Source organism: Coffea arabica, chromosome 10e, assembly GCF_036785885.1.
Source record: "Coffea arabica cultivar ET-39 chromosome 10e, Coffea Arabica ET-39 HiFi, whole genome shotgun sequence".
NCBI lineage: Eukaryota > Viridiplantae > Streptophyta > Magnoliopsida > Gentianales > Rubiaceae > Coffea > Coffea arabica.
In genome coordinates, this window is record NC_092328.1 from 8,113,057 (window position 1) to 8,140,379 (window position 27,323).

At 35.3% G+C, this 27,323-nt stretch overlaps 5 protein-coding genes across 10 annotated transcripts; 4 read left to right on the plus strand and 1 right to left on the minus strand.

Moving 5' to 3' along the window:
- The first annotated feature begins 779 nt into the window (after nt 1–779).
- Nucleotides 780–5,938, plus strand: LOC113713056 (uncharacterized). Its single transcript, XM_027236766.2, has 7 exons — nt 780–1,430; nt 2,674–2,726; nt 3,440–3,532; nt 3,606–3,829; nt 4,823–4,889; nt 5,574–5,684; nt 5,804–5,938. The coding sequence occupies exons 1-7, from the start codon at nt 941–943 to the stop codon at nt 5,825–5,827; spliced, it is 1,062 nt and encodes a 353-aa protein (XP_027092567.1). The 5' UTR covers nt 780–940; the 3' UTR covers nt 5,828–5,938.
- Nucleotides 5,939–6,739: 801 nt separating this feature from the next.
- LOC113713057 (uncharacterized) lies at nt 6,740–7,831 on the plus strand. The gene is made up of 2 exons (XM_027236767.2): nt 6,740–6,898; nt 7,190–7,831. Exons 1-2 carry the CDS (start codon nt 6,842–6,844, stop codon nt 7,805–7,807), a joined length of 675 nt encoding a protein of 224 aa, XP_027092568.1. The 5' UTR covers nt 6,740–6,841; the 3' UTR covers nt 7,808–7,831.
- A 3,972-nt stretch (nt 7,832–11,803) lies between these two features.
- Nucleotides 11,804–18,117, plus strand: LOC113712129 (protein NRT1/ PTR FAMILY 5.4). 2 transcript variants are annotated; one of them, XM_072067764.1, is made up of 4 exons: nt 11,804–12,126; nt 12,477–12,694; nt 13,455–14,017; nt 17,143–18,117. In XM_072067764.1, exons 2-4 carry the CDS (start codon nt 12,647–12,649, stop codon nt 18,020–18,022), a joined length of 1,491 nt encoding a protein of 496 aa, XP_071923865.1. In that variant the 5' UTR covers nt 11,804–12,126; nt 12,477–12,646; the 3' UTR covers nt 18,023–18,117. The 2 variants fall into 2 exon arrangements, with proteins under 2 accessions (XP_071923865.1, XP_027091223.2); XM_027235422.2 differs by having other exon boundaries at nt 11,805–12,347.
- A 2,281-nt stretch (nt 18,118–20,398) lies between these two features.
- LOC113711969 (succinate dehydrogenase assembly factor 1, mitochondrial-like) lies at nt 20,399–26,007 on the plus strand. 5 transcript variants are annotated; one of them, XM_072068089.1, is made up of 4 exons: nt 20,399–20,615; nt 21,714–21,940; nt 22,062–22,928; nt 25,455–26,007. In XM_072068089.1, exon 4 carries the CDS (start codon nt 25,523–25,525, stop codon nt 25,811–25,813), a length of 291 nt encoding a protein of 96 aa, XP_071924190.1. In that variant the 5' UTR covers nt 20,399–20,615; nt 21,714–21,940; nt 22,062–22,928; nt 25,455–25,522; the 3' UTR covers nt 25,814–26,007. The 5 variants fall into 5 exon arrangements, with proteins under 5 accessions (XP_071924190.1, XP_071924189.1, XP_071924191.1 ...); XM_072068088.1 differs by having other exon boundaries at nt 21,714–22,928; XM_072068090.1 differs by having other exon boundaries at nt 21,772–22,928.
- Nucleotides 21,568–24,368, minus strand: LOC140015073 (uncharacterized). Its single transcript, XM_072066946.1, has 2 exons — nt 24,191–24,368; nt 21,568–22,763 (listed from the first exon to the last, which is right to left on the minus strand). The coding sequence occupies exons 1-2, from the start codon at nt 24,366–24,368 to the stop codon at nt 21,568–21,570; spliced, it is 1,374 nt and encodes a 457-aa protein (XP_071923047.1).
- Nucleotides 26,008–27,323: the final 1,316 nt, after the last annotated feature.

Below are 27,323 nucleotides of genomic sequence, written 5' to 3' on the forward strand. Positions count from 1 at the left end.
CTCGAAAGTGTACAATCTACTACTACCAATGTTAATTTGCTGTACACTTCTGCAAGGAGGTGCCTATCCATGGATTGAGGAGCTTCACTGGTTTTGTCTCCATCTTCAGCAGTACTTTTTTAAATCAGTTGTGTCCAGTTGTTTGGACAGCAATTTTCCAAAGAAAACTTGTTACGATTTCCGTGAACATATTTCTCAATTATTTTTTTATCTCACATATATTAATTCGTTACAGTAATTTTTTTACATAAAAATCCAGAAAAATGCAATCCAATATCACATATATTAAATCGTTACAGTAATTTTTTTACAAAAAAATTCAGAAAAATGCAATCCAAACGTGGCAACTCTAGTTTGATTGCCAATGTCGCCATTTATTTATCAAGTAACACAATCTGAAAATATAATTTTGGATGATGTTTGTAGCAAGACTTTTACGTTCACCTGATTAATTGAAATTTATATGCTACAAGAGTTTTTTGTGGGATACGAATCCTCCCCATTTAGCAAAAGTTCGGACAAAGTTTATTCACCAAAGCTGTACCTTTCTCGAATATATCTATGCAGAGCAAAGTAAGAAATTGAAAACTGCTACAGTACAAAAGAATGGGGAGAAAAATTTCTCAGAAGCTAAAAGAACAACAAAAGAAGTACAAGACGTACGTGCTGCAATAATAGACACACACTTTCATGTGTCTTCAAACTTCATTTATCAAAGGGAAAAAAATTAACACCTTTTGACAATATTCCCCAATTAAATGGTTTGAACATAATGAATTAAAAAGCACAGTACATCCTGCAGAATCTTTCGAATCTTCATGGCCTAAAATTAACATCTTCCTAGCCTCCAATCAGTGACCAGAACAAGGAAAAGAGAGCTAAAAGCTCTGCTCAGCTCCCTTTCTTCCCTCTTTATCCTTCAATTTCTCAACAAATTAAAATGCCCACCATTTCTAGATCACCACAATTACAACCACCACCACCAACTCCACTCTGCCTTACCCTCTCCTCACCCCTGCAGCAAAGGCCCAGTTTTAATTTTTCCTTCTCAAACCCTTCTTCATCATCATCTTTTTCTTCTTCTTCCTCGTTATTTCACTTTAAATTCAGACCAAAAAAGTCCCATTTCTTGAAGCCATGTTCTTCATTGAGGGAAACCAACAAACAGCAGGAGCAACAAATGCTTGTTCCAAAGACTGCCCCACCTCCTCAGGGACTGAGGAGACTCTTGAATTTGAGCCCAAAAGAGGATAATACCGATGATGGGGCTGATGATGGGGCAGTAGAGAGTGGTGGTGACACTGCTGTTAAAGGCAGCATCTTGGCTGGTCTTTTGTTGGTTGGTGTCGTTGGAGGATTTGGAACAGTTGGGTATCTTTACAAGGACCAGATTAATGCTTTCTTGAATCAGTTTTCCGGGTTCATTGACGGTAATGTTTGATTAATTTTCACTGCCCATTGAACTTAATTTTATGTTTGTTTTAGAATTTTGATCCAATTCTTTAGTTTCTTGCAAGAATTACGTTTGCTGCTTCTAATTGGCTAGTAATTTTTGCTAAAATAATGTTCGATTCTAGTGGTTCATTCATTGATTTAGTCTATGCTTAGTGAAACTTTTTCCGAAAAGATGAGATTTTTTTAGCATAACTGAATAGTTTGAACATTTAGATGAGTTATGTGCAGCATTTTAAATTTACTCTTTTGGTGCACTTTTATTGCATTTTTATATTAGTTTAAGCTATGGGATTGGATGTCTTTGACACTATCTTTTCTGTGGTCACATTTTAGTACCTATTACTTGAAACTAATGTCCATGACACTTTTACACTTTTTCAGACCTTTTCAGCCCCGGATTTTTCTATGAATTTTCTCTGGTTTGCTAGACAAAGTTAACTGGTGCTAGATATGTTGAGTATCATGTTGACAATTTACCTTTACTGAAAGTTCAGTACTAAGTTCTATAGCTGGCATTAGCATAATAATGGAGCTGCCATTAGCATAATATAATTTGCTTAGTATAATTTGGTGACACTGAGATTTTACATTAAGTTCTCAAGGATGTTTCCCTTCATCATGGGGATAAGGGCTATTCCTAGCTCTTATTCCATCCTTTGTAACCTAGCTGAGAATTTCATTTCCTTTGGTCATCCTCATAAATATAATTTGTCCTAGTTCTTATCTTGCTACCATGCCAAACACCTGAATTGACTGTACTAAGCAGCGTGATAATAGAATGGTATACATCGGGATTTGTTGTTCTTGTCATTAATAGTTTGTTAATTACTATCTTCGCAAAAGGTTTTCCTTCTTTGACTGAGAGACCTAGAAGAACAATAGTCCTTTGGGTTATCTCATACCAGTGAAGCAGGTGAACTCTTTAATCAGAGGATTCAAGAAAAAGACCAGTTTGGCTAATTTGGGTTGAGATATAGATTAATAGTAGACCGTATTGCTTATATGTTGCATATGTATATATCGGGTCTGATTGTATAGTACTTGCAACTTCCTTTTGGGTGTTATGTTTTGTTTGCTGCAGTAATGCCACAACTCTTGGAAGGTATTTAAAGTTTGACCAGGAAGATTAATAGCTTCTGTAGTTGTTTTCTCTGCATGAAATAGTAAATTACTTTTGTTTGGCCCCATGAATTCCTTTAACTTTTCTATTCTGAGCAGACTATGGGCCAGCTGGATATGCTCTTTTTGTATTGGTCTATGCTGGTTTGGAAGTAAGTTTGACTTCTCTTTCTTGAGTTCATTGAGTTAACACAAAGCTATCTATGCTAATAACTGGTTTACATTTCCTATTTTTTTCATGGATTATGGAGTTCTATCACTTATACGGCTGTTCTTTGTAAGAAAATTATTTATTCCACCTTAGAGAGGATATGGAGTCAGAATTTGCTGCTTTTTATTAGTTGCTGAATCTTTTGCATTTGGTGTATAATTTTCTGTGATTTCAACAGAATTTCTTTTCAATACTGATAGATGCAGTAGTTAACTTTGAAGCAATTAACTTTGCTATTGCATTTGAAAATGGAATCTAAGAAAATGATTTGGCTAAGATTTCTTTTTGTGTTATTGTGGTAGGAAGGGTGAAAATTCCTAGAACAAGGCCACATTAGGATTTAGCTATTGAGATAGGTTTACCTTTTTTATGTTTTAGTAACTAAGTTTCTTTGCTTTGCATATAATATAGCGCTTCTCTGATGTAATTAAGTCTGCTGACCTTTGTACAGACTTACTTTGTTCATTAATTAAAAGTTAACATTTGCTCAGCCAAAGAAAAAAGTTTTCTTTTCTTGATGGCAATATTGATCTTTCTATATGTTTTACCCTGCATTTACCAGCATGTTTCGGATTCAATTATCTCTAGAGTAAGTTACTCATTAAAACTCACTAGTCGTTCTATACTGATTACAGAGAATTATGCTCATGGCAGGTCCTTGCAATACCTGCTATTCCGCTGACTATGTCAGCTGGTCTTCTATTTGGCTCTCTGATTGGGACAATCATTGTCTCTATAAGTGGAACGGTAAGCTGGTTTTTCCATTGAAAGAATAAAAACAGGTCTTCAAAATTAAAGTGTATTTTCCTCCCTCTTTTAGGTGGCAGCAAGTGTTGCCTTCCTAATTGCCAGATATTTTGCTCGTGAACGCATTCTTAAGCTGGTTGAAGGGAACAAGAAATTTCTTGCAATTGACAAAGCAATTGGGGAAAATGGTTTCAAAGTTGTCACTCTTCTCCGTTTGAGCCCTTTATTACCATTTTCTCTTGGGAATTATCTCTATGGACTTACTTCTGTCAAATTTGTGCCTTACGTATTGGGAAGGTGAGATTTAGATGTATAAATTTATGAATGAGTTTCTAATGTGTTACAGATATAACATATGGATTTTTTTGTTAAGTTTATGGATTGTTTTGTTAAGTTTACCCATTTTTGGTTAATCAACTCTGTTTCTATGTTAAATTCCGTTTGACATTTGATATCTTTTTCATCAAAATATTTGCGAATTGTAAGCATTTTTTGTGGATCATCATGCTTGACCCCAAAGATGGACGTATAGCATCATGCCTTGTAAAAGTTCATAAATATGCATATTGGCCAGAAACATAGGGATGTGCAAATTCTTGGAGGTTATAAAGAATGCTTTTCTAGATTACAGTGTTTATTGAGCATGTTTACTGGATTGGATATGTTTTTATTATTATTTTTTAACTTTTTATGTATCTTGATCTTTTACTTGAATTGTCTGGTTCCAGAATCTTTGAAAAATACTGATAACAATTTTGTTTGGTCAATCATTTTCCTGACCGCTGGGTCATTGAGCATGGATGATTAAACCTTAAAATTTTTGGGGATAAAAAAAGAGATGAATTCTCAAATCGGGTTGAACTAGATCTTTGAACTTCACATCATTAAGTCACCTTCGTCGATTTGTCATGTTTGGCCCTGTTTGGAATTTGGGATCTTATGAGGGGAAGAAAATAAAAAACTAGGTGACCTTTTTCTTGATTTTCCAGTTAAGGAATCAAAGAAGAAATAAATATATTATTGATAAACAAAGGGAGTTGCTATATTGGCATTAGTTACATTTAAATTTTGAAATTTGTTCTCACGTTGACAATGATCAACTACATAGAGCTTTTTTATCAAAGAGCTAAATTTCTACATTGAAAATAATACGTCAAGATAAAGCTGGATGGTAGTTTGTGTGAGAGTGGCAAAAACAAGGGCGTGCAAGTTTGAAGAGTGTACTGTACTATTTCATTCTTTGATAAATAGCTTCCAACTAATGCGGCTTCAACTACTATCTGTGTGCAGTTGGTTGGGAATGCTCCCTGGAACTTGGGCTTATGTTAGTGCTGGTGCGTTTGGTCGAGCAATTATTGTAAGTTATGACTGAACCATCTCAGAAAAAATGTCTGCTTTCCCTTTGCTTTTACCTATATTTCCTGATTATGATTTACTTGAGCGTTGTGGTGAAGTACTTGACCTGTTTTTTCATATCTGGTGATTTTCAATTAATTCGAACTCTCAGAAGCTAGAACAAGCAATAGTGGTTAGTTCTTGAAACCGAGTCAGATCTCAACCAATAATGTAATAATCTTGTTAAATGAGAATCTCGTTCACTTGTTTCAGCTATCAAACAGGGGATTGATTTAGTAAATCTCTATTCAACCAAAGCCTGTTGATGTGCTGGCTGATATCTTGGCCAAGCATGTACATGCATTATGACATGTTGGAATCAGAATTGACCCAAGACCCATGCTTAATAGTGTGCGTAGCCTTTCTGATCATGGTCACTGTAGGTTTGGATTTGCCAAATTTTTCCACTATTCAATTTAGTTCTTATAAACATACGTTAAACTGATTATGTTTTTGGTTCACTTTTTGTTAATTGATTTCTTCATAAGTTTGGTAGAGAATCCCCTTTTATGTTAAATTGATCTGATACGTCTTAATTTTGCGATATCTAGATCATATACGAAGCCATACCAACAATCTGCTTCTAAATGCTTGATCATGCTGTTAGATTTGCTCATTCTTCTTCTTCTTAATTCTGACCTTTCAGCAAGATGAATCTGATGCTGGTTTACTGGGAGGAAATGGACAGCTGCTAACACTCGGATTGGGGCTGCTATTCACTGCATTAGCTGCCACTTACGTTACCCGGTTAGCAAAGGTAAGCGAATTGCAAGCCAGGTGCTTATGATGAAATTGTCCTTGGCTTGATCATTGGTGTTTGCTTCTCTTTGTACTAGATTGACTCTGGCAATTCTGTTTATTTTGCTTCTGGTGCAGGATGCTGTAAAAGATATCGAGTAGATGGGGGCCTAGGACTGCCCCATTGTAAAGCATAACATAAATGAGATCAACTCAAAGATGCAGCAAAATCCTTGTAAATCCAAATGTAGTTTAAGCAAGTTATATAGGAAATGTACCATCAATTTTGAACTGTAACATCCCTTCCTCTGCTAGATTGAAAGATGACATCTGATATGCATTCTTGTTCATCTTAGACTATGTAAATTTGAGCATCAGAATGAGAAACTCTTTTTGGTCCAAAAAAAGGTGTACAATAATGCTTTGCAGAAGGACAATGCGCTCAAAAGGGTCATATTTTCCCTGAATAGAGATCAAGAAGTCGTTTACAGTTACCTTTTCTTGGCACGAACTACAGCCCCAGAAAGAATGAATCAATCAATAACTAAAATATGGGGGTGGGGAAGCTTTTACATCATTAAGCATATACTAAAATATGGGGCTGCAAAACACATTCCCATTTGCACATCAAATTTCTAAAAAAATTAGCAAACTACCGAGTGAATAGAGATTCTCTAAGCATATACTACTTTCTCAAAATCGAACTCACTCAATATTTTTTCTTAAAAAATAAATTCTCTGCCCAAATGAAATAATCTTATTACACGTGACACGACATTAATCATAGAAAAGAAGATCCGCTTACGTGGACCGCCCCAAACTTGCATGACATTACATGCAACTGTTAGCATTCCAGGTGTCCTGGCTACATCACTGTCAAGTTGACCTAGAAATTATAAAATTCTTCTGAATTCTGTGTCATCAGCAGCTCACGTGAATTGCTCAAGTGACGCCACGAATCAGCTCCCATGCAACTTTTCTTCCCCTCATTCTGCAAAGTGCCAAGTGTCCTTGAACTATAGGAAACTTTGACAATCTTTCATGAAGTCACAAACGAAAATTGACTTTATATATGCGTAAGTTACCTTCGGTCCTTCCTTACCTAATATCTTTGAAGCCTGGATTTCCTCGAACGAACAGCTGCCAGTCCTCTGTAGACATTTTACTGCTTTTTCCATGATGGAGTGGTGTCCTGAACATGCCATGAATGCTTACTTGAAGACTTTACATCTGGTAAAATCCCGTTTCTTGCTTTCCTTTGCTCTTTTGTCGGATCCTTAAATGTTTATTTCGGTGCTGTTTCATTAGTTATAACCGTGGGTTTTGTACATCTGATCACTGAAAACCCCAGAGATTAATGCAAATCTTACGCAATAGTATACATAAAATCTGCTCTAATCCCAAAATATGCATGTTTGTTTCTAGACTATGATGAAGTAACTAATGCTGTATTGTGGTAATAAATCTCAGCAAAAAATTGCGTTTTGAAGATTTATCTGACATTTTTCTTCCAACTTCTTGCAGCGTAAGAACTATTCTGATCGAACTAGCACTAGAGGAAGTCCAGAATTTGAGGAGCCTAAGATCATGGAGTTTTTATCAGCTTTGGCAGCTGGAAACTGTGCTAAACTAATAGTTCAAATAACCACAGAGGGAGTGACGCCAGTAACACTTGCATTGGCCGTAGCTGCAAGACAGATAGGAGGCAAATTTGTTTGCATAATCCCTCATGATCATGATGATGAAGAAGATATCAACAAATCTATCTGCACGCATCATCAGCTTAATGGCTGTGATCATCTCAAAGACGTAATACATATTGTTGCAGGAAATCCTTGTGAAATTATTAAACAGTTCAAGAAAATTGACTTCATGGTTGTTGACTCAAAGGTTGGAGATCACTTGAAATTATTGAAGACTGCTGATTTGAATTCAAAGGGATCTTTGATGGTAATGACCAATCTTTTCATCAATGGTAAAAAAAGGGAGTCACTGCGAGAGATACTCAAGGCCAAAGATGGAGTTTACTGCGAGTCTGTCACCATTCCAGTAGGAGAAGGAATTGAGTTGACAAAAATTGTACCTTCCAACAAGCATGGCAGAAAAAGACGCACAAGATTTCATGTCACTTATGAGAATTAATCGATCTTGAATGGTTACAATGTTTTTTGCGTCCCCAGAAGATAAACTAATTTAGCTATGCTTTTATGCAGTTGCACGTACAATTGTTACGTATGGTTAACAATGTACATAATTCGATAATGCAAAATATGAGCAGACCATCCAAATCAGGATGTGAACTTATTCATGTGGTTGAACTACAATCAAATCTCCTTTTTTTTTTTTTTTTTTGAAAGTGATTTAGATCTCTGCTGAAGAATCAACAATCAATATCTCAATGCATCAAGTTCTCTAACTTGTCGGCCTGCAATACTACATCTTACTCATTAGTTCTGCACAACTAAAAGAGGTTAATTCCACTAACACTTTTTTACTTGTCAAAGAATAAAATAGAAAATTATAGAAACAAGGGAAAAGAGTCCCAATGTCCCTCCAATTCTTTCCCAGGTAAAGTTTTAACCCTCCAATAATTAAAGATAAAGGTTTGACCCTCGATCTAATAAAACAGCATATTAGTGGTCCTTCTGTCAAATCCAACAGTTAATTATGACGGGGAGCATCATCTCGTGAGAAACCAGACCAAATATGAAGGGCATTACAGTCTCTTTGCCAAGACAGAGTAAAATCAATGGAATAAATATACGTCAAAAACAGTAAGAAACTAATCCCATACCAATCTGTAGGCCTATCTTGTCTCCTCCAAAAGAACAGCAAGCCGGTGGCAGCGAAGCCAAAGGGCGACTGATGCTTCCTCAAGCAGAAAGAAGGTATCGCGGCAGGGGGAGCCGATGGGTTCGAGTCGAATGCAGCGGGCTTGTGGGCTTGAGCTGCTTTGGGAAGGCTGCCAGGACTGGAAAGATTTTGGGCAGGTTTTGATAATTGGGTGGGTTTTGTTTTAAATTTTTTTTTTTTTCCTGAAGGATGGATGTGGTTGATTAACTGCTCTCTCTCTCTCTCTCTTTGGTTAATGAATTTGTTATAAGGGATCTTTCTGTAGAGTAGAGAAATATTTTAATGCATTTACTGGTCCATAATCAATGCATTGAAAAAATAATCCAAAAACATATATTTGATGCTCAACAATTTCTGATGATAGTAACCCAAAAAAGGGGAAAAAATGAAGAAATTATTTGACCACATCCAATTGGATCTAAAGTGGTTTCTTTGGAACTATTAGAATTAGAACAAGCAGTGAAATTCATTTGATTGACAAAAAAATTATTTGAAAATTTTTACGCGTTACATCTTTAAAATTCCAAAACTTAGTTATACGGGAGAAAAGAGATTGCTTTATAAGATTGCTTTTGAAATCCCTTTTCTAGTTGAATTTTTAAGATTCTAAGCAATGAATTATGGCAAGAAATTTTATGACTCTACAGCGTGCATTTTGGGCAGGTCTCTCCTCTTATGAGGTAAAAATAAGCAGAAGTGAAAGGAGATAGCAGTTGGTAACAATCAAGATAAATAGTTTTCTTAGAACATTCATTTTGAATCAAGATACAAAATGGAAAAACTCTGTCGAGCCTAAATACATCTATAAAGACTGTAATGCCCTTCATATTTGAGAGCATCTTCTCATAATGTGCAAATTGGATGGTTTGTGATGTTATAAGATATTTAATCAAATGTTATCTTTTTTGTTAATTTTTGTTATGACTGTACCGCATATTTATGAATAGACATACATTTATAATTAAATTTAATATTTGATATTTTTAGATGTCATACATTTAAATACAAGAAAATTATTTTGAGCATAATATATTAAGATAATTTTATTAGAAAAAAATTTTGGCCAACCCCAAAAAAAAATCCCGGCTCCGTCACTGGACATAGGTTACTAACATTTCGATTCCAAAATATCATTCCATTGCCAATTACTCCAAAACCCTTGCGTTTTCCTCCCCATGTAACTGGTAACTTATGCAATTAATTTTATGTTAAATCTTAAATACTTTTGTTAGAGCACTCCAGCAATTCTTAAAATCATTAATCTAGTAACTATAAGGTCATTTCTGCACATTTTAAGCTCCCTCCATTCCTATTTCCTCCTGTTAGGCTCGACATCTCCCTTAAAAGCACTAAAAGAAAACCAGGATATAAATAGCTCACATGAGCAGGATTATAAATCAGACCATCAGATCTGCCCTACCTTAGCATTCTAGTGGTGACAGCCGGACTAGCAGACCTCAAATCTTGGAAAGCCACCAAGTGAGTCAGAGACCAGAGATTATGGTACAGTTTAATGTATTAATGGTCCATATTTCGGTGTTGGATTTGGATCTAAGGAGAGATTTAATAATGTACACTGTACAGTGGATTTGAAATCAATAAACTCCAATTTCTTATTAATCCGAAACCCTTTTTTGGTAGGAAAATGAATAGAAATTTGATAAAAAAAAATTTTAAGTCCAAAATCTTTTTATTTGGTAAGCTTTACATCCAAATTCTGCTAAATTGTAGTCTTGTGCTTAAGCCCTCCAATGAATAGGAAAAAGGGGAGAAGTCTGGGAAAAGAATAGTTGAAAATATTGCTAAAGAATAATTCATAGTTGAAGAGTAACGTTCACAAAATGGACAGGAATAGAAAATACAGTTGAACAGAAAATCTTACCTTTATACTAAGTATTAGTCCCCTTATGGTCACTTTATTGGAGTCTTAAACCTTCGCTTGACATAGATACCATAACATTGTACCTGCCAAGAGCCCAATATAGCTTATGATTCCTCACGCCTTCTTGGGTTTTCCGTTGAAGGCGTTCATTTATATGATTGATCCATCACGCCTTTGTCCTGGTGCTGTGAACAAGGCGAGAAATAATAACATGTAACAACTGCCTCCTTGTAGGAGATATGACTGTGAATGCATGAAAGAGCTTTCATTTTCTTGATGCAGTGCCTCTGCACTAAAAGTTAGTGAACTGGTGTAGCCGTACAACAATGAGAACACGCCTCTTCCTTGGGGTGGATATATGAAGGCGCAGTTAATTGTACAATCAATAGTTGACGCCTTAGTCGAGTTTGGGACTGAGTAAATTACTCGGATAGTCACTAAACTTTTCGAATGGTAGAGTTTTAGTTATTTAACTTTTAAGAGTATGAAATTACTCCCTAAATTATTAAAAGGATAAATTTTGGGTCATTTCGTTAGTTTCTACCGTTAAGTCCAAATCAGGTAGACTTAACGGGGGAAACAGACAAAATGGGTCAAAATTTACAAATTTAATACTTTCATGGGTAAATACATACTTTTAAAAGTTGAATTACCAAAACTATACTATTCAAAAAGTTTACTGACTACTCGGGTAATTTGCTCGCTAGGGATTGAAGAGAGAAGCAATACGCCTTCTAAATAAGGTGCAACCAGAGCCCGAATGCGTGGGATGAACCTTTTCTTTCTCCGGTATTTTTTTCGGGGACAGAATGAACTTGTAAGTTAAAGAATACGTGTAACTCACAATTTGGTGATCGAAACCGTCTTCTCCTTATGTTACACCACACTGATGAATTATATGATTGCATCCAAAATAGGAAATTGAGAAGTTGTCTTGTATACGTGCTAGCCGGCTAGAGATCATGAAAATCTCTATGGCGGTGAGATAAATAGGATTAGCATTTACTTAAGGAGAAAACAGTTCAAATCACTGACAACTTGTGAATTCATCAACAACTGCATCGAGGAGAAAGAAAGGAAAGTGTTATTCAAAAGAATCACTTATAAAAGAAAAGAACAATCAGTGAATCACGTACGCTTGTTGGGTCTGTGATAGTAGTGAAGTTGTTGCTTTGCCACGTTTTGTACTTAGTTGATGGTCCATTAATTCCTTAGATGCACCAAAATAAAGAAAAAGAAACTAACACTTTTGGATAAGAACCATTGATGTATTACCGTAGATTCAGGTGGCACTATTGGATATATATATATATATATATATATATATATATATATATATATATATATATATATATATATATATTGGCACTATTGGATATATATATATATAGTGATATGAGTCCAACACTAGGAAAGCTTGTGAAAGATGAAAAGAGTGTCTTATTACTTATTATAAACATAAGGCATCATACATCGGCTAAAGTACTTCTCATTCTTCTTTTCTTCAAATCAAAACGAAATTCTTTGAAAATGGTTTTAGGGAGAATTTCTTCATATTGCTCTAGGAAAATTCTGTGTTGAATTTCTTAATCCGGTGCCATTAATTAATCCAGGCTTTATATTTTGTTGTTTATAGTTTTTCTAATTGGCACTGATTACCAAAAATATTTGGGAGGGAAGCTAGAACAGTTTTTTTGACAAGATAGGTTACCATAACGTCTTGCAGGTAATGCACAATCAATAGTACTCTTCCTTAAACTCACGTGTATAAATGCTGTCCAAGATACTCCGAAAGTGTGCACCCCAACCCAAGCTAGCGAACTTCATATTCCAGTCTTTTTCGAAGGAAAAAAAAAAACTCCTATTAGCGTTTTGAAGTAGTGAATATGTCCTCCGAACCAAAATCTTCCAAGGGAGGAGGTTGGAAAGCTGCTATTTTCATGATCTGTTAGTAACCCTCCAAAAACGTCTAATCATCTCTTTATCCAAATTTCCTCCGCCCTGATTTCTTCTTTGCTTCTTCTCCTTCTTGGTGTATTGCTCCTAAAAGTTAGTTTCTTGTTCAAATTATTGCAGGTCTGGAGGTGGCTGAGAGATTCTCCTATTATGGTGTCGCTGGAAATCTTATCAACTACCTCACAGATGTTCTACACCAGCCCACAGCAGTGGCTGCCAAGAATGTCAACGTCTGGATTGGTGTATCTTCAATCTTCCCATTGTTAGGTGGTCTTGTTGCTGATTCATACATGGGTCGATGCAAGACTATTTACGTCTCATCCATCGTGTATCTTATAGTAAGTTCATCAATCATCACTCAACTGATCAATTACGTAAATTCCCATGACTAACTATTCCAGTCTCCCTCGATATTGCATGTCTCAGCAGCCATTGGGCTGGTTGACAGGATTGGTCTAATGTTTGTTTTCTAGTGCTAGAGTGACTCTTGACAGGGATAATTCTATCTCATGCTAACCTCGTAAAAGCCACCTAGCATAAACAATTAACAAATGTTGATTCCTATATTTTAGGGAACCAACAAAAAAAAGAAGAAGGAAACTTTGGTAGATTTTTAAAGAGTTGTACCATTTATATTATGATTAATTTGTATGATCTTCTAGACAGGTAAAAATATTTAAAGCATAGTGGTCTACAAGATCAAGCTTTATCAATAATTTCCTAGAAAGGAAGATATAATCCTTAAGTCAAGGGTATTTGACAAATAAGGTTACATGAGCACGCCTATGACAGTGATAGAATTGCTAGGACTGCTTAGGATGGAATTTTCCCTTTAGATTAGACGTATGCATTTATAACATTTATAGTTCTTGCAATTTAATCCAAAGATTCTGTTCAGGCTCTTTATCTACTGTGAACTCATATCCAAATTATGCTAAATCAAACTTGAATGTTTGGTGGCAGCACTTTTTATTATCTATACATTACACCACCCCAAAAAAAAAAAAAAAAGAGAAAAACAAAGAAAGAGGAGAGGGAGAGGGAGAGAGAAGTTGAGGAGACAGATGGATTCTGATTCTATCTAATCAAAATACACAGGGTTTAGTGGCATTAACCATCACAGTTTCAACAGTTCCATCAAGTGCTCGCGAAGCAATCTTCTTGACATCACTTTACATAATGAGTGTGGGGGAAGGCGGGCACAAGCCATGTGTACAAACATTTGCAGCAGACCAATTCGATGATGAAGTTGCTGAAGAGAAGGAAGCCAAAAGCTCGTTTTTCAATTGGTGGTATCTGGGGATTGTGTCTGGTGCCACTGCTGCAATTCTCGTTGTGATCTACGTGCAAGAATATGTAGGGTGGGGCATTGGGTATGGAATGCTAGCAGGGGTTCTGGCCATAGCACTTGGGATGTTTTCTATTGGAAGTTGGACGGGTAATTATCGCCTGCAAGCTCCAATTGGGAGCCCATTTACGAGGGTGGCTCAAGTGTTTGTAGCAGCTGCTAGGAAACGACGTTTGTGTGATCAGAGGGTTGATGATGATGGCCATAGTGGTGGATTTTTTGGCCATGAAAATAAGGTTAGATGTCGGAATAATGGAACAGACGAGGTAGATGGATTCAGAGTTCGTGCATTGGCTCGCACACCTCAATATCGGTAGGTTATGTTCTATTCTATGCACCTCTTATTTGCTTCCAATAGTGGCGATCACATCACATCATATCATATCAGCATGTGTATGCAGTACTTTTGGGGTTTGCTAGGTATATGGAGAAAAGCTTGTCAAAATATGTGCACATCAGTTAGGTTAACCCCAATTGGAGAATGGTTGGTTTCACTGCAAAATGAATGGATAAAGATAAAACGAGTAGAATAAATAAGTGATTGAAAAAACAGAGTTAAATAGGTAAAATAAGTAATATATGAACATGGATGGCCTTGCTTTATAATAATTAGAGTCATTGAAATAAATTAAATTTCTTCTATATGTGAGGCAATAACTACATACAATAGTAACCAATTCTCCGACTTACAATTTCTTCTATCTTACCATCTGATCCAATCTTTCAGAAAAAATAAATTAATTTTTTTTGCATATTTTTTTTTCTTTCTTTCCCTCCCCTTTTTTTTTTTTTTTGTAAGTGGGATGTGTTGAACACGGAACTTCTTTTATACAATCCTTTTCAACTTACTATCAAATCCAATCCCCTCTCTCTCTTTTTGTATGGTTGGCTTTTTTCTTTTTCTTCTGTATGTGCTTACTAATATGAGTGGCTAACTGAAGACTTGAGCATTTTTTTCCTGGAGTCTAGTTAACTTGCCGTGATAGGACAAAGAAGACATGGAGTTGCCTACACTCCAAGGATTTCCATGTATCTATTTGCTGGTCATCATAAAAGTCTATAGCCTTTATAGCCTGCGTCGGCACATTTCAATTCAAGCAAGACGAAAAAAGAGAAGAAAAGAAAAACGAGATTTGACCTATCTTAGTCTTTAATATATTATTCTTAATTTTTAGTGATTAAATTTAAAGACTTCAGGAATTTCTACTGCTCCCCTACTTAAAAAAAAATGCTATTCTTAAACATTCTTAATTTGAAATTAATTTTGTTTAATTAGTTGAAACATATAATTGCAGACACCAAAATATATGTTACCTGCAGCCTATTACAGCTACGTACTACACTACCCTCACTAAACATCTTCGTTTTGAGTTTAACAAAGACTTATTTGCACCCTTATTAAAGATTGTTTATTCGGTCAGTGCTCTATTAGTAAGTATTAGTATCACTTAATGGAGATAATCATAACATGACAGAAAGTGGATTAAAGTGTGATTAAAGTAAATTGCATTAGCAGCACAAAAGTCAACAATCCACTATTTCACAAAAGAAAGTGGGCAACTAAAGATTACCGAGTAAGGTAAGTCACTAGCAGGAATACGTAGCCAGTCGCTTATCCCCAAGGTACATGCACCATTTAAAGTAAAGGTTGACATGAAGGTTCCATTAGAGAACTTGACATGACTAGAGTCTCAACATGGGGAATGTTTTGCCAGAATGGAGGGGGAAAAAATGTCATGTCAAATGGCTTTGAGTCTTGTATTTCAATTTTAACCATTCATTGTGATCTACTAATTCATAAATTGAGGCATTTGGTACAAGATATAAGAGAAGTGTCAAATCTCTTCTTTTTTTTTTTTTTTTAATAAAAAACATCTTAGTTTGTTGCATTTGCAGTAACCATAGAAATTACATCAGTCATACACAGATACAAACAGATTTGAAAAACAAAACAAAACACTATAAATCTAAAAAGGTAAGGGAACATTACATTGTGAACTTTGAAAAATACTTAAAAGATAAAATATTTATAGTCCCACGATCATTTGTGTGTGTTTCTAACCGTATTGTTTGCTTTCCCACAAATCTGCTAATGAATTTATTTAGGTTTAGATGTTAATGTGAGATCCGACGAAATAGATCTAAGAAATAACTCGTTTGGATTGCTATTTTTGGGAGTTTTTACAGAAAAATATATTGTAGCGATTTGATATATGTGAGGTAAAAAAATGATTGAAAAATGTATTCATAGAAAGTGTAAAAAAATTTCTGTGAAAAATCACAATCCAAACAAAAAACTTAGATCAATAAAATAAATACAAAACTAATAAAACTCTCACATAAAATTTTGTCTATTTAAAACTAGGGATGTGTCAAATCTTGAAGATGATATAATGTCAATTTTTTCCCCTAATATACATAGCAGTTAGTTCAACAAGAATTTATGGATTTAATTTTGAGGGCAAAATTACAAAAGTTTTGCACACACACAGCAGCGTTATGTCTATTTCAAATTAGAATAATTTTGCGTTGCCAAATTGTGAACGAAACTCATCCCACCATAGTCAATCAATTGTGAATATTTAGCAAGATTCATTTGTGCATGTACGAGTATTTATATTCATAGATTATAATTTATCGGATGTCCCGGATGCAATACAATCTAGTGTTTATATTCTTAGGTAGATTTACGTCTTCTCTCTCTCTCTCTCTCTCTCTTATATATATTAGCACTAAATGAATCTAACAAGCATTTAACATCTTTTTTTATTAATACAAGATTCTAAATAGAAATATAAATTCCTTTTTTCCCCCTAACTTTTGGCTAGATGGCCAGAAGAAAATTTTACTTCAATAATCAACACATTTGAAAATTATCGTTTGCAAAGTTTTATCTAAACATATCCCATATTCTAGTTTTCAAAGCCTATATTTCTAGAGATCCACTATGAAGTGATAATTTGCCAATTAAGTTTTATCTAAAAATATGGCATAATTTAGTTTTCAACACTTTCTTTTTTAAGAAATTCACTTTGAAGTGGGGTTTTTATAGAACTTTTTCAAAGAATTGAAGGTGTAGGAGAAGGTGGAGGAAAATAAATAAAGTGAGTGTCTTGCTTTCAATACTAGGATAAAAACCTTTATTCCCTTTCACCGTGGATGAATGGAAAATGATAAGCGAGGCCTAGGATATAATTTTTCTTGTAATCTTTCCATCTTCTACTCTTAATATTCTGATATGGGTCATTCTATCAAATAAAAGTGCATTTGATGCTATTTTGTGCTTAAAAGTTAAATTCTTTTCTACGCTAAAATGTCGCAACCAATTCATGGGGAGAATGATGAACAGATGAACCCAACCTTTTTCGATGTGCGTATTGCATAAAATAGAAAAACCCTTCTAATATTTCCAGGTCTTCTTGCCAATTACATCGACAGATTTCTAGACAAAGCAGCAATCATTGATTCCATAGATGCATCAAGTGAGAAGAGAAACCCCTGGAGGTTATGCAGCATGAATCAAGTAGAGGAGGTTAAGCTCCTACTCCGCCTGATTCCCATATGGGCACAATGCTTCATCTTCACGATGGTCACAGCACAACTCAGTACATATTTCACAAAACAAGGCAGCACCATGGTCCGTGCATTCGGTCCAACCTCAAAATTTCGCATACCAGCTGCTTCATTGCAAGTAGTTACAGGCCTCACAATCCTCATATCTGTCCCTATTTATGAACGGGCATTTATTCCACTAGCAAGAAAATTCACCGGCCAGGCCTCTGGAATAACAATGCTGCAGCGAATCGGCACCGGACTATTCTTATCTTCGATAGCCATGGTAGTTGCTGGACTGGTGGAGGCTAAAAGAGTAGAAACTGCAAGAGAGAATGGGCTTACTGACTCGCCGAAATCGATGGTCCCCATGAAAATTTGGTGGTTGATTCCACAATATATGTTGTTTGGGGTCTGTGATATGTTCACCATTGTTGGAATGCAGGAGTTGTTCTACGATCAAATGCCTGAGGAAATGAGAAGCATGGGTGCGGCTGCATATGTTAGTTCAATTGGAGTTGGAAACTTCATGAGCAGCTTAGCAATTACTGCAGTTCAAGGGATCAGCGGGAAGAAGTGGCTTGTTGACAATCTAAATCGAGCAAATCTTCACTACTTTTATTGGATATTGGCAGGGTTAAGTGCTGTGAATTTTTGCGTATATCTTTTTGTGACAAAGGGCTTTATTTACAAGAGATTTGAGTATTCTGAGTCAGGGAACGAGAAAGAGATGGGTATGCAAGTGCATCCAGAAGGGAATGTTTGAGAGTGTCAGTACTCCGTATGAAGAATGTTTGTACTTTGTAAGGGTGCATATGTTGTACCAATTAATTTCTTAAATAAAATTGAGGATTAATACCATCTTTCTCCTTCGAAATCTGAATTTGGTCTCTCAAATTGAAAATGTGTCATATTAATCCTAAAGTCTCAATTTGGTATCTCAAACTTAAAAAGAAAAAAGAAAAAATGTAGTAGTATCAATTATTTAGACCTTGCAAGTAACAACAAATGTCAAACAGGTCACTAAGATTGGGAAAAATTTTAAATGTGTTTTTTTTTCTTAAAGTGAGGGAACTCTTATAACTTGGTCCATCATACCTACTTTGATAAAGTCATTAATAACTGTTGACAAATTATGAAAGGATCCAACTGCCAAGAGAGGAAACTATACAAGGCCATTTTTGTCCTTCTATATATATATATTTGCAATTTTAATAATTGTAAGGATAATTACTAATTGAAAGATAATAAAACTTTGGTCTAGTGATCATATAATTAAAATTGACACTAAAAAATTAGAGGTACTAAATTGTAATTGAACTAATTGCACATATGATTTGGTAACGCGTTCATCTCACCATTTGTCCACTTATTTGAGTACGTTTTACTTATGTGCTAGGCTCTCTTTGATAACTCAATTTAGTACTTAAACTTAATATGTTCAGATGCGTTTGATAAGCAAAAATATAATATCTGAATTAATTAAATGGCACTAAATTTTCTAAGTAAAACTTACTTAATGTGATATATACTTAAATGTATCAAATCTAGTATTTAACAATTCACTAACTTAATAGATTCAAACTTCAGATTTCAAATGTTATTTTTTAAATTTCAGTTTTATCAAGCACACCCTTAGTCCTCTTTGGATCGTTGGTTCCTAATTGTAATTATAACTAATTATATATCAGTGTTCATGAGTTCTACCGTACGTGACCTGTGGCAAAACTATAATTGGCTAATTTTAATATTGTTGAATCAAAATTTAAGGTGGGGTTGAAGAGATTTGGGGCAATTGCAATTGAGATTAGGTACAATTGGAAGGTTGATGTATTTGTTTGCAGAAGTTAGTGTACCTTTATCGACGTGGTTGTATTTATATATTGAATTAGTGTAAATAAACATAAAATTTATGTATATAACAAAGTAATTTTTTTTAAAAAAATATAACAAAGTAATGTTATTATAGCAATTACACAATTTTGTACATGCTCAAAACTTGGGCTAAAGTTAGAGTGGGTTAGTTGTAATGGGCTAAGTTCTAGATTCTAATATTTGCAAACTAATCTTTGTACAAAAAAAAAAAAAAAAAAAGGCAGAGTAAATAAAATAACCAAAAAAATCTGATTGGAAAATGAGAAAAGTAAAAAGGAAACATAATCGAGCGAGCTCTGTAGAGTCGTAGTATTAAGGTAGGGAAAATTTCAGAAACCAATCTCACTAGCTTCTCTTAAAGTTTGTAAAATTTACAAACCTTCCTTGAGAATCTCAAGTTGAGATTAAGATTTTGATAACAAAATTAGTCCAATTAAAAAAAATAATATTAAAAAGTACTTTAAGGAAAGAGATGAAACTTTTATTCCATAAATACTCCTTATGCATGTGCATAAGCTGTATTAGTAAAAAAATAAAAATAATTAAAAGTTAAAAACAATTAATACACATATTTAACCACTCAAAAAGTTCACATTTAATAAATTAGATAATACAAATAAGTAACAAAACTACACTAATGATTACAAAATTCAACAAAATAAACTAGTCAACTCTTTTAACATAATGTTTGCTATGATTCTTGTAATTTTGAATAGAAAAGTTTTTAAATTTTGCATTTCTTTTCCCTCTTTTTAGTTTTCTTTGAAACTCTTAAAATTATGACAATTGTAAAGTAATTTTATTGAAATAAAAGAGATAATTGTAAAGTAATTTCATGGAAATAAGGGAGAAATGAGGGAAAAAAAACAAAATTTGAAAATTTTTTAAATGGAGGGAAAATTTGTTGCTTATTAGTATTGTGTAATTTATTAAATGTGAACTTTTTAAGTGGTTAAATGTATGTATTAATTATTTCTCATTTTTATTATTTTTATTTTTTACCAATACAACTTATATATATGTATAAGGGATATTTATGAAATAAAAGTTTCATCTCTCTCTTTAAAGTACTTTTTTAATGTTATTTGTTTTAATTGGATTAACTTTGTTATCAAAATCTTAACCTCGGAGGAGGTTTGTATAATTTTACAAACTTTAGGGGAGGCTAGTGAAATTATTAGGAACCTCAGGGGAGGTTTCTGAAATTATCCCATTAAGGTATTACTATTAAGTATTAACAGTAAAAATGTCTCCTCCTTCACTTTCACCGCCACCGTCACCGCCACCGTGCCACCGTCGCCACCTTCTTCCCGATATATTTCCTAGCATCCGGCTGGATAAGTCCAATTGCACCTTTCGCTTTCAACAAGTCTTTTTCTTCTATTCCGCCATACCTACCCTCCTTCCTCTTTCTGCCTTGATATTTTTTCTCCATTAAATACCCCAAAATATACAGCTAGCACTTGACGCCGACGCCGAACACCGTAAGTTTCTCTTTCATTTTATTTTAATGTTATTATTATTATACAGTGGTTAATAATTGTTCGCAAATTAATAATATGGCTTTCTCCGTGTGCAATTTACCTCTGGTTAGAGTGAATGGCATCTAGCAGAGCAATTTTTCCTGGGCGGCGCTACCGTTTTTGTAGGATATCAATTAGCTTGGTGGTTTGGTTCCTAGACTAGTCTTGAAAATATAATTGTACCAAAACAAATTGTTGTTTTTTCCCTCAAGTCTCTCCACATGTTGGTCTGGAAAAGATTTGACATGTATGAGCTATGAAAGAGCAATTTCGATTGATTGGAAAAATGGTAGTTAGGAGATTAAGATCAAGGAAATGTGTTGTTTTTTCTAGTTTGAGCTTTGTATTTCTTGGTTGTTGGATTTTTTAGCTTTTTAAGAGGAGATGCACTCTGGAATTTGTTGAGTTGCTTGTTTTGTTGGTCAGGTTCTGGAGCTCAAGCTTATGATAGCTAAGGGCGGTAGAAATATAGAGCTATCCTTTGTGCTTGCTGGACTTCTAAAGTTATGGTTCAATCAGCTTAATTCTACTTAGATTTTCACAGTTAAATTTTGTTATGAATCTTAGAAAACGTCCAATGGAGAGATGCTCAGTTTGAAGATTTTCAGACTGGGATGTATTTAAATAGAAACTTATAATAGAAGCACGGATTATAGTTGCACTGTGTATCTGTGTTTATTAGCTTATTCTAGAAAGTAAATTGAACCTCTTAGTAGCCTAGGCAGGTTGAATTCGGTAACTGAAAATGGGAACTAAAGGAAAAAAAGATCTGTTAGGATATGAAGATCTAGAGGGTAGAAAGATTTCAAATGACCCAAAAAATGCTCTTTTTCGTTTTTGAATTATTATTATTTTTTTTTTTTTGACAAACGATAAACTCATATATATATATCAGCACTTGAAAATACAAGAGTTAATTACAAAAAGGGGTAACTACCCCCATATCTTTTCTAACTAGACTTGAAAGCCAAATTGGGAAAGAACCTTCCCATTCAAAGCTTCTAGTTGCCTTTGCTGCAAATTGAGCTAATTCATGGCTACATTGATTCACCGTTCTAGGTACAAAAGTAAAAGTGCAGCTTTCAAAGTTTCTCTTCTGAACGTCAATGTCTTCCAGGATTGTTTGAAGACTACAGTCCTGGACATTGTCCGTGTTGATGAGGCTCACTACATGCTTGCAGTCAGATTGGACTTCTATAGTTGTCCATCCTGCAAGCTGAGCCATTTCGAGCGCCCCTCTGATTGCTAGAGCTTCTTCAGTGGCTGCAATTCCTTTCCTCCTCGCAGTAATTCCTTTCGCTCTCACTAATTCTCCGCGCCAGTTCCTTGCAATAATCCCAAGACCTGATCTGACCATTTTAGCCGAGATGGCAGCGTCCGTATTGATCCTTATTGTTCCTTCCTTAGGAGGTTCCCAACGCTGCTGGATTGGTGTTGCCTTTCCTGGTTCAGAATTTGATCCTGTGTCTGACTCCTTTGCTGCCTCATACTCAATCCATTCCTGTTGTGCCTTGTCAACAATTATCTTTGCATCAGCTATCTCCTGCTGGAAAGCAAACTTGTTCCTTGCTTTCCAGATTTGCCATAAGATGTTTGCTGTAAGTTGGATTCTGCCCACACCTTGAGTCTCTTTTGCTGCCTGCAACACTGCTTCCCACCATCTCCACAGGTTGCCTTGAAGTTTAGCTAGCCCTTCCCACCGAACAGGTGCAATCTTCCATATTACTTGCGCTGTTGGGCAGTTGAAAAAGATATGTTCAATGGTTTCCATGTCCTCCCCACAGCAGTGACAAATCTTGTTCCCTATGCCAAATCTTTTGTAGAGAGCTTCATTAGTAGCCAATCCGTTTTGTAGACATCTCCATAAGAAATGTTTCAATTTCATCTTAATGTTAAGGCTCCACAAAGTTTTCCAAACTGTATGCTTTCTTATCTCCCAGCTGGTTTCCGGATCAGGTGCTAGCCTTTGATTTGTTTTTTCCTTTTCCTCCTTAGCAATCACATATCCGGTCTTCACAGTGTAGATTCCAGACTTGCTGAGGTTCCAGAATAGTCTATCTTTCCTGTCATACAAACTAAGAGGAATATTAGTAATCTGGTTCACTACATCTACATGAAACCAATGCTGCAAAAGACCAATGTTCCACTTCCCTCCAGACTATTAAGTTTGAGCAAGATGTACATGGCCTGAGAAAATGCTCTTGCTTGTTGGATTACAGAGAAGAAAAGATGATGGTTAAGGAAGGAAAAGAAGTAATCATCTCCACCTCCTTGGTTAGTAGCTCATCACTCCCTTGCAGAGGCATATCCTACTATTTCCTTTGTCTACTGGAAAATTTTATCCTAAGGTTTCTGTTTTCTGGTTTTCATCAATGAGGCCAAGTGGGTGATTGCTTGCAAAGATTCTTACATGTGATTCTTTTTTTTCATCTTGATAAGCTCTTCTGATAATAGTCTGGAACTTACCTGTGACGTCAATTAGATTAGACATTCCCCTTGAATTTGACTTCGCAAGCTTAATATAACCTCAAACTCAGATGCCAAGGTTGAAAATTGTTTTAGAGCTTGAACTGAGCATGTGGAATCTTAAAATGCTAAACTGCATTATGCGGGGCTCAGTTCAACCGCAGCTCTATTATAGATCTCAAAAACAGAAAATCTTGGCTGCTCTTGAATGTAGAGAAGTGAGAAATACATTTGCGTTTAACCTCCCCAGAAACAGATATGCCTGTTTAATTTCTCCTGGGGAAAAAAAATAAGAAAGACAGAAAAAAGAGTGCTTTCTTGGTGTTTCTTTTACTGTCGATACGCAATCTGGAAGGAAACTCAGATGCCTCAAGATGTATAAAGAGGAAGATTTGAGTGGAACAATTAGCTGGTGTGATTCTGTGCTCAATGTGATCTTAAGTCTTTTAGCAGGTTGTTCTTAGTCTAAGCTTTGCTGCCACTGTGTACCATATTTGGCAAGATTGGAATCAGAGAGTTTGCAGAAGTGAAGCATGGACTACTGAGGTGGTAATAAATTTCTGGTGATATTCAAGCTGCTGTTTCAAGTTGGGAAGATGTGAAAAGAAGTAGGGAGAATTGGGAATTCTGTATAACTTGGAACGTGGATCAGATAATTTGTTGTTGAAATTAGAATCGATAATCTTTTTTAAGGATAATTTTAGAAACCTCCCCCGAGATTTCTGAGAATTGCAGACAGTTCCCCTTTAATTTCAGATATTACACAGACCTTCCTTAACACATTGAATTACCTTAAATGATCTTCATTTCGTTCCCAATTTACATGGAAAAAGAGCTTGTAGGAGAAAAAGTTTTCCCAGGATGCTCAGGTCTTCTTAATTTGCCTTTTCTCTCTTCCTCCTTTCTTCATTGCTCTCCACCCAACTTCCACTGCCTATCAGCCACCCTGCTCCTTGGGCTCGCCTATTGTTCACCCCTGTCCCTCAGTCTGTGGTTCACAAAATTCCAAATAACTCGGTGCTTTCTCTGTTGAGTGTAAAAGGAACAACTTTCTCAGGCCAAAGATTTACCCCAACAAAGACTTAGTCCGATTTTCTGCCAAGCTAAGGCTGCAGCAGTTTCCATCAATTGTCTCTCATGCATCACTGAAGGAAGAGCAATCGTTAAGTTACCAAAGCCTGGGGAGCCAAGGTGACACTGCCTTTGTCCTGCCCCAATAGTAATCTCTACCAATCTTTTCCTCACCATTACTTAGCCACAAATTCTTCCAACATCCACTTTTCTTTCTTTCTCCTTCATTTATCCACAACCAGTGGCCATGATTATTTTTTCCTCTGTCTAATCCCTAAAATTCCTATACCATGTAGAACTTATTGGTACATCCTTTATTATATTGTTTATGGATGTAGACTATTTTGGGGATAATGATAACTAACTTCTGGGTGCTGGTTTTTGATTTTGATGTTCCCTTTGCATTTTGCTTGTGCTTTTATGCTATTGGTAAGAAATTAGAGGAGAATTTCATGCACAAGCAGTGGCCATCATTGCCCTATGATAACTGTAATTTGCTTAGAACAAGCACTGAATGGAGAATTCTCCTCAATTTTCCTTCCACAATGACGTTCAGAAGTTTAACTTGTCTAATTTTCTGTTTAGTTGGCCTATGAATCCATTGCAGTTTTTATACTTTAATTAAAATTTTTTTTTCGAGTAATTTGTTGGTTATGGTCTTTGTCTTGTGTTTATGAGAGTTGATGAAGGCTGAGCTTTTGTCGGATTGAATGGATGGTGGATCTCTTGGTAGAATACTTGGTTCTTGATATGGGTATAAGGATATGTGGTCAAAGGATTTTCGATTTGTGTTGTTTTGATGATTGAAAATGGTGGTGGTAGGGAAGAGAACTCTAAGGCTGGTGGCTGTAGTGGAGGAGATTGAATATGGTGGTGGTGATTGGATATGGGACGTACCTTTAAAAAAAAGGGTTTAATAGGAGGCATTTTAGGATATTCATTGAGTATTTTTGCTTACATAGGCAAATTGGGTTTTTTGTTGCCCGAAACATGAACATAGGGGGTTTCTGAAATTAGAGGGGTACTGTCTGCAATTGCTAGAAAAAGGAGTGTGTGTCAGTCCTGGTGGATATCTTGAGAAAATATTTTCAGATATATCTGTGTGTGTGTGTGTGTGTGTGGCTCACTGGCCAGGGGGAGGTTCGAGTCCTTTCCTTTCGCCATGCATAATTTGTGCTTTCTTCATTTATCCTGCATTTTGCTTCCGCTTTCATTTTTAGGCATGCATATAAGTAATTCAATCTTTTTGTTATTTTCTTTCAGGCTGCAACAGAGCACTACAGAGATAGACAAAATACTATTCATTGTTTAAGATCTAAAAAGGCAATATAATGGGACTCTCGAATGGGCCAAGGCTCTCTGGAATGCAGAAGCAAGTGCTTGCTCTGTATAGAGGATTCCTGCGAGCAGCACACTCCAAATCTCCAGAAGAGAGACACAAGATTGAGTCATTTGTGTCATCTGAATTCCGTCGCAATGCCAAGCAAATCGATCGCAAGAATTTCCAGTACATTGAATACTTGCTTCGCCTGGGTAAGAAACAACTCGAGCAGCTGAAGAACCCTGATACTATTGGATTGTCATCATTGACTGTAAATTCCTCTCAAACCAGAAGACCCTGAGCCCACGAGTAGTTCCAATTTTTGATTCCTCTAATGGGATCGATTTATTTTTTTCAGGGTAGAGAAGAGTATAAAATGTCTTGGCTCATTTGTTGCAAGATTTTATAGCTTATTCTCATTTGCCCAGTTAAGGTAAATCCATTCATTGTCTGCAAATTGGCAATAAAAGAGTACAATCAATTATGTTTTTGGAATCACAACGCAATATGATGAAGTGCTTGTGTACTTCCAATACAAGTAAGCTAGCTTGATGAAATGTTCCTTCTGGAGTTTGTCAGAACTGATTCCCCAATCGAAGTATGGAACCTTAAAAATATATTCAAACGTGTTTAATAAGATATATACTCCCTGATTTATATGCACCATAGTAGAAAGCTAATCTAAACCTGGTTAAACCATAGAGTAAGTAATAAGTTGTTACGTTCTACTATTTGATGATGCTAAACATCTGATGTAACGTACATATGCAACAAAAGACTAAAGTTAGAAAAAACTTACGATTACAAATTAGTTTTAATATTGAGTGAAATCTGGACACTCAGGTTTCAACATTTTATTTCATCAATAGCCCTTTGCTCTCGTCCACTCGATTTATAGCATGTTATAATTGAAAAGGTAAACTTGCACTCAATATATATGTATGTATGTATGCGTGCGTGTGTGTGTAAGGCTCATCGTCAAGAAGGTTACCGGTGGCGGTATAACTTGTATGTGTGTGTATAAACACACATATATCCCTAAAATTCAATGTTTTTGGAAAAACTTTTTTATTAATGTAATTTCCAAGATGCCAAAATCACATGCAAGTTTGCAAATTAAAAGATGCCTTATCAAAAGAAAAAAATTACAAATTTAATTGAAAATACCTAGATGAATTGCAAAAAGCAAGCTGCTCTAGTGATCTTGAGCCGCAAAATAATATCAAGAACAAGTATTTTACAAGGGCAAATTCTTAAGTGCCAAAAATGGTGTTTCTCTGTACTGCCGCAAGACCAATGATGATCCAAAAGTGCAAGTAGTACTCTTTAACGATAAAATTGGTATTTGTGCTAGTGAGTGCTCAAAGTCTGTTGCATTGATTCATTTTTGGCATTTTCAAATTCGACATTATAATGGGACTCTTTTAACAAGTTAACTGATAGATATTGAAATAGTTCTAAAAGTATAAAAATTAACTTATTTGGTAACAAATGTGCAAATATCAAATATAATGCGATGGAGAACATAGTAGCCCAACCACCATTTAGGGTTCCAGAGTAGTATCATGGGTTTCAATTGCAGAAAAGGCACCAAATACTATAGAGTGAAAAAAGATGCTATTATTTGATTGGAATTCAAAAGCTACACAAAAGAAAAATCAATAAATTAAATTCGATACAAAGGCAGTCAGGTTATAATCAAGAAGACATATGAAACTCAAGAATATCCTATATCCTATATATATATATATATATATATATATATATATATATATATATATATATATATATATAAAGGAGTTTGTAGATGA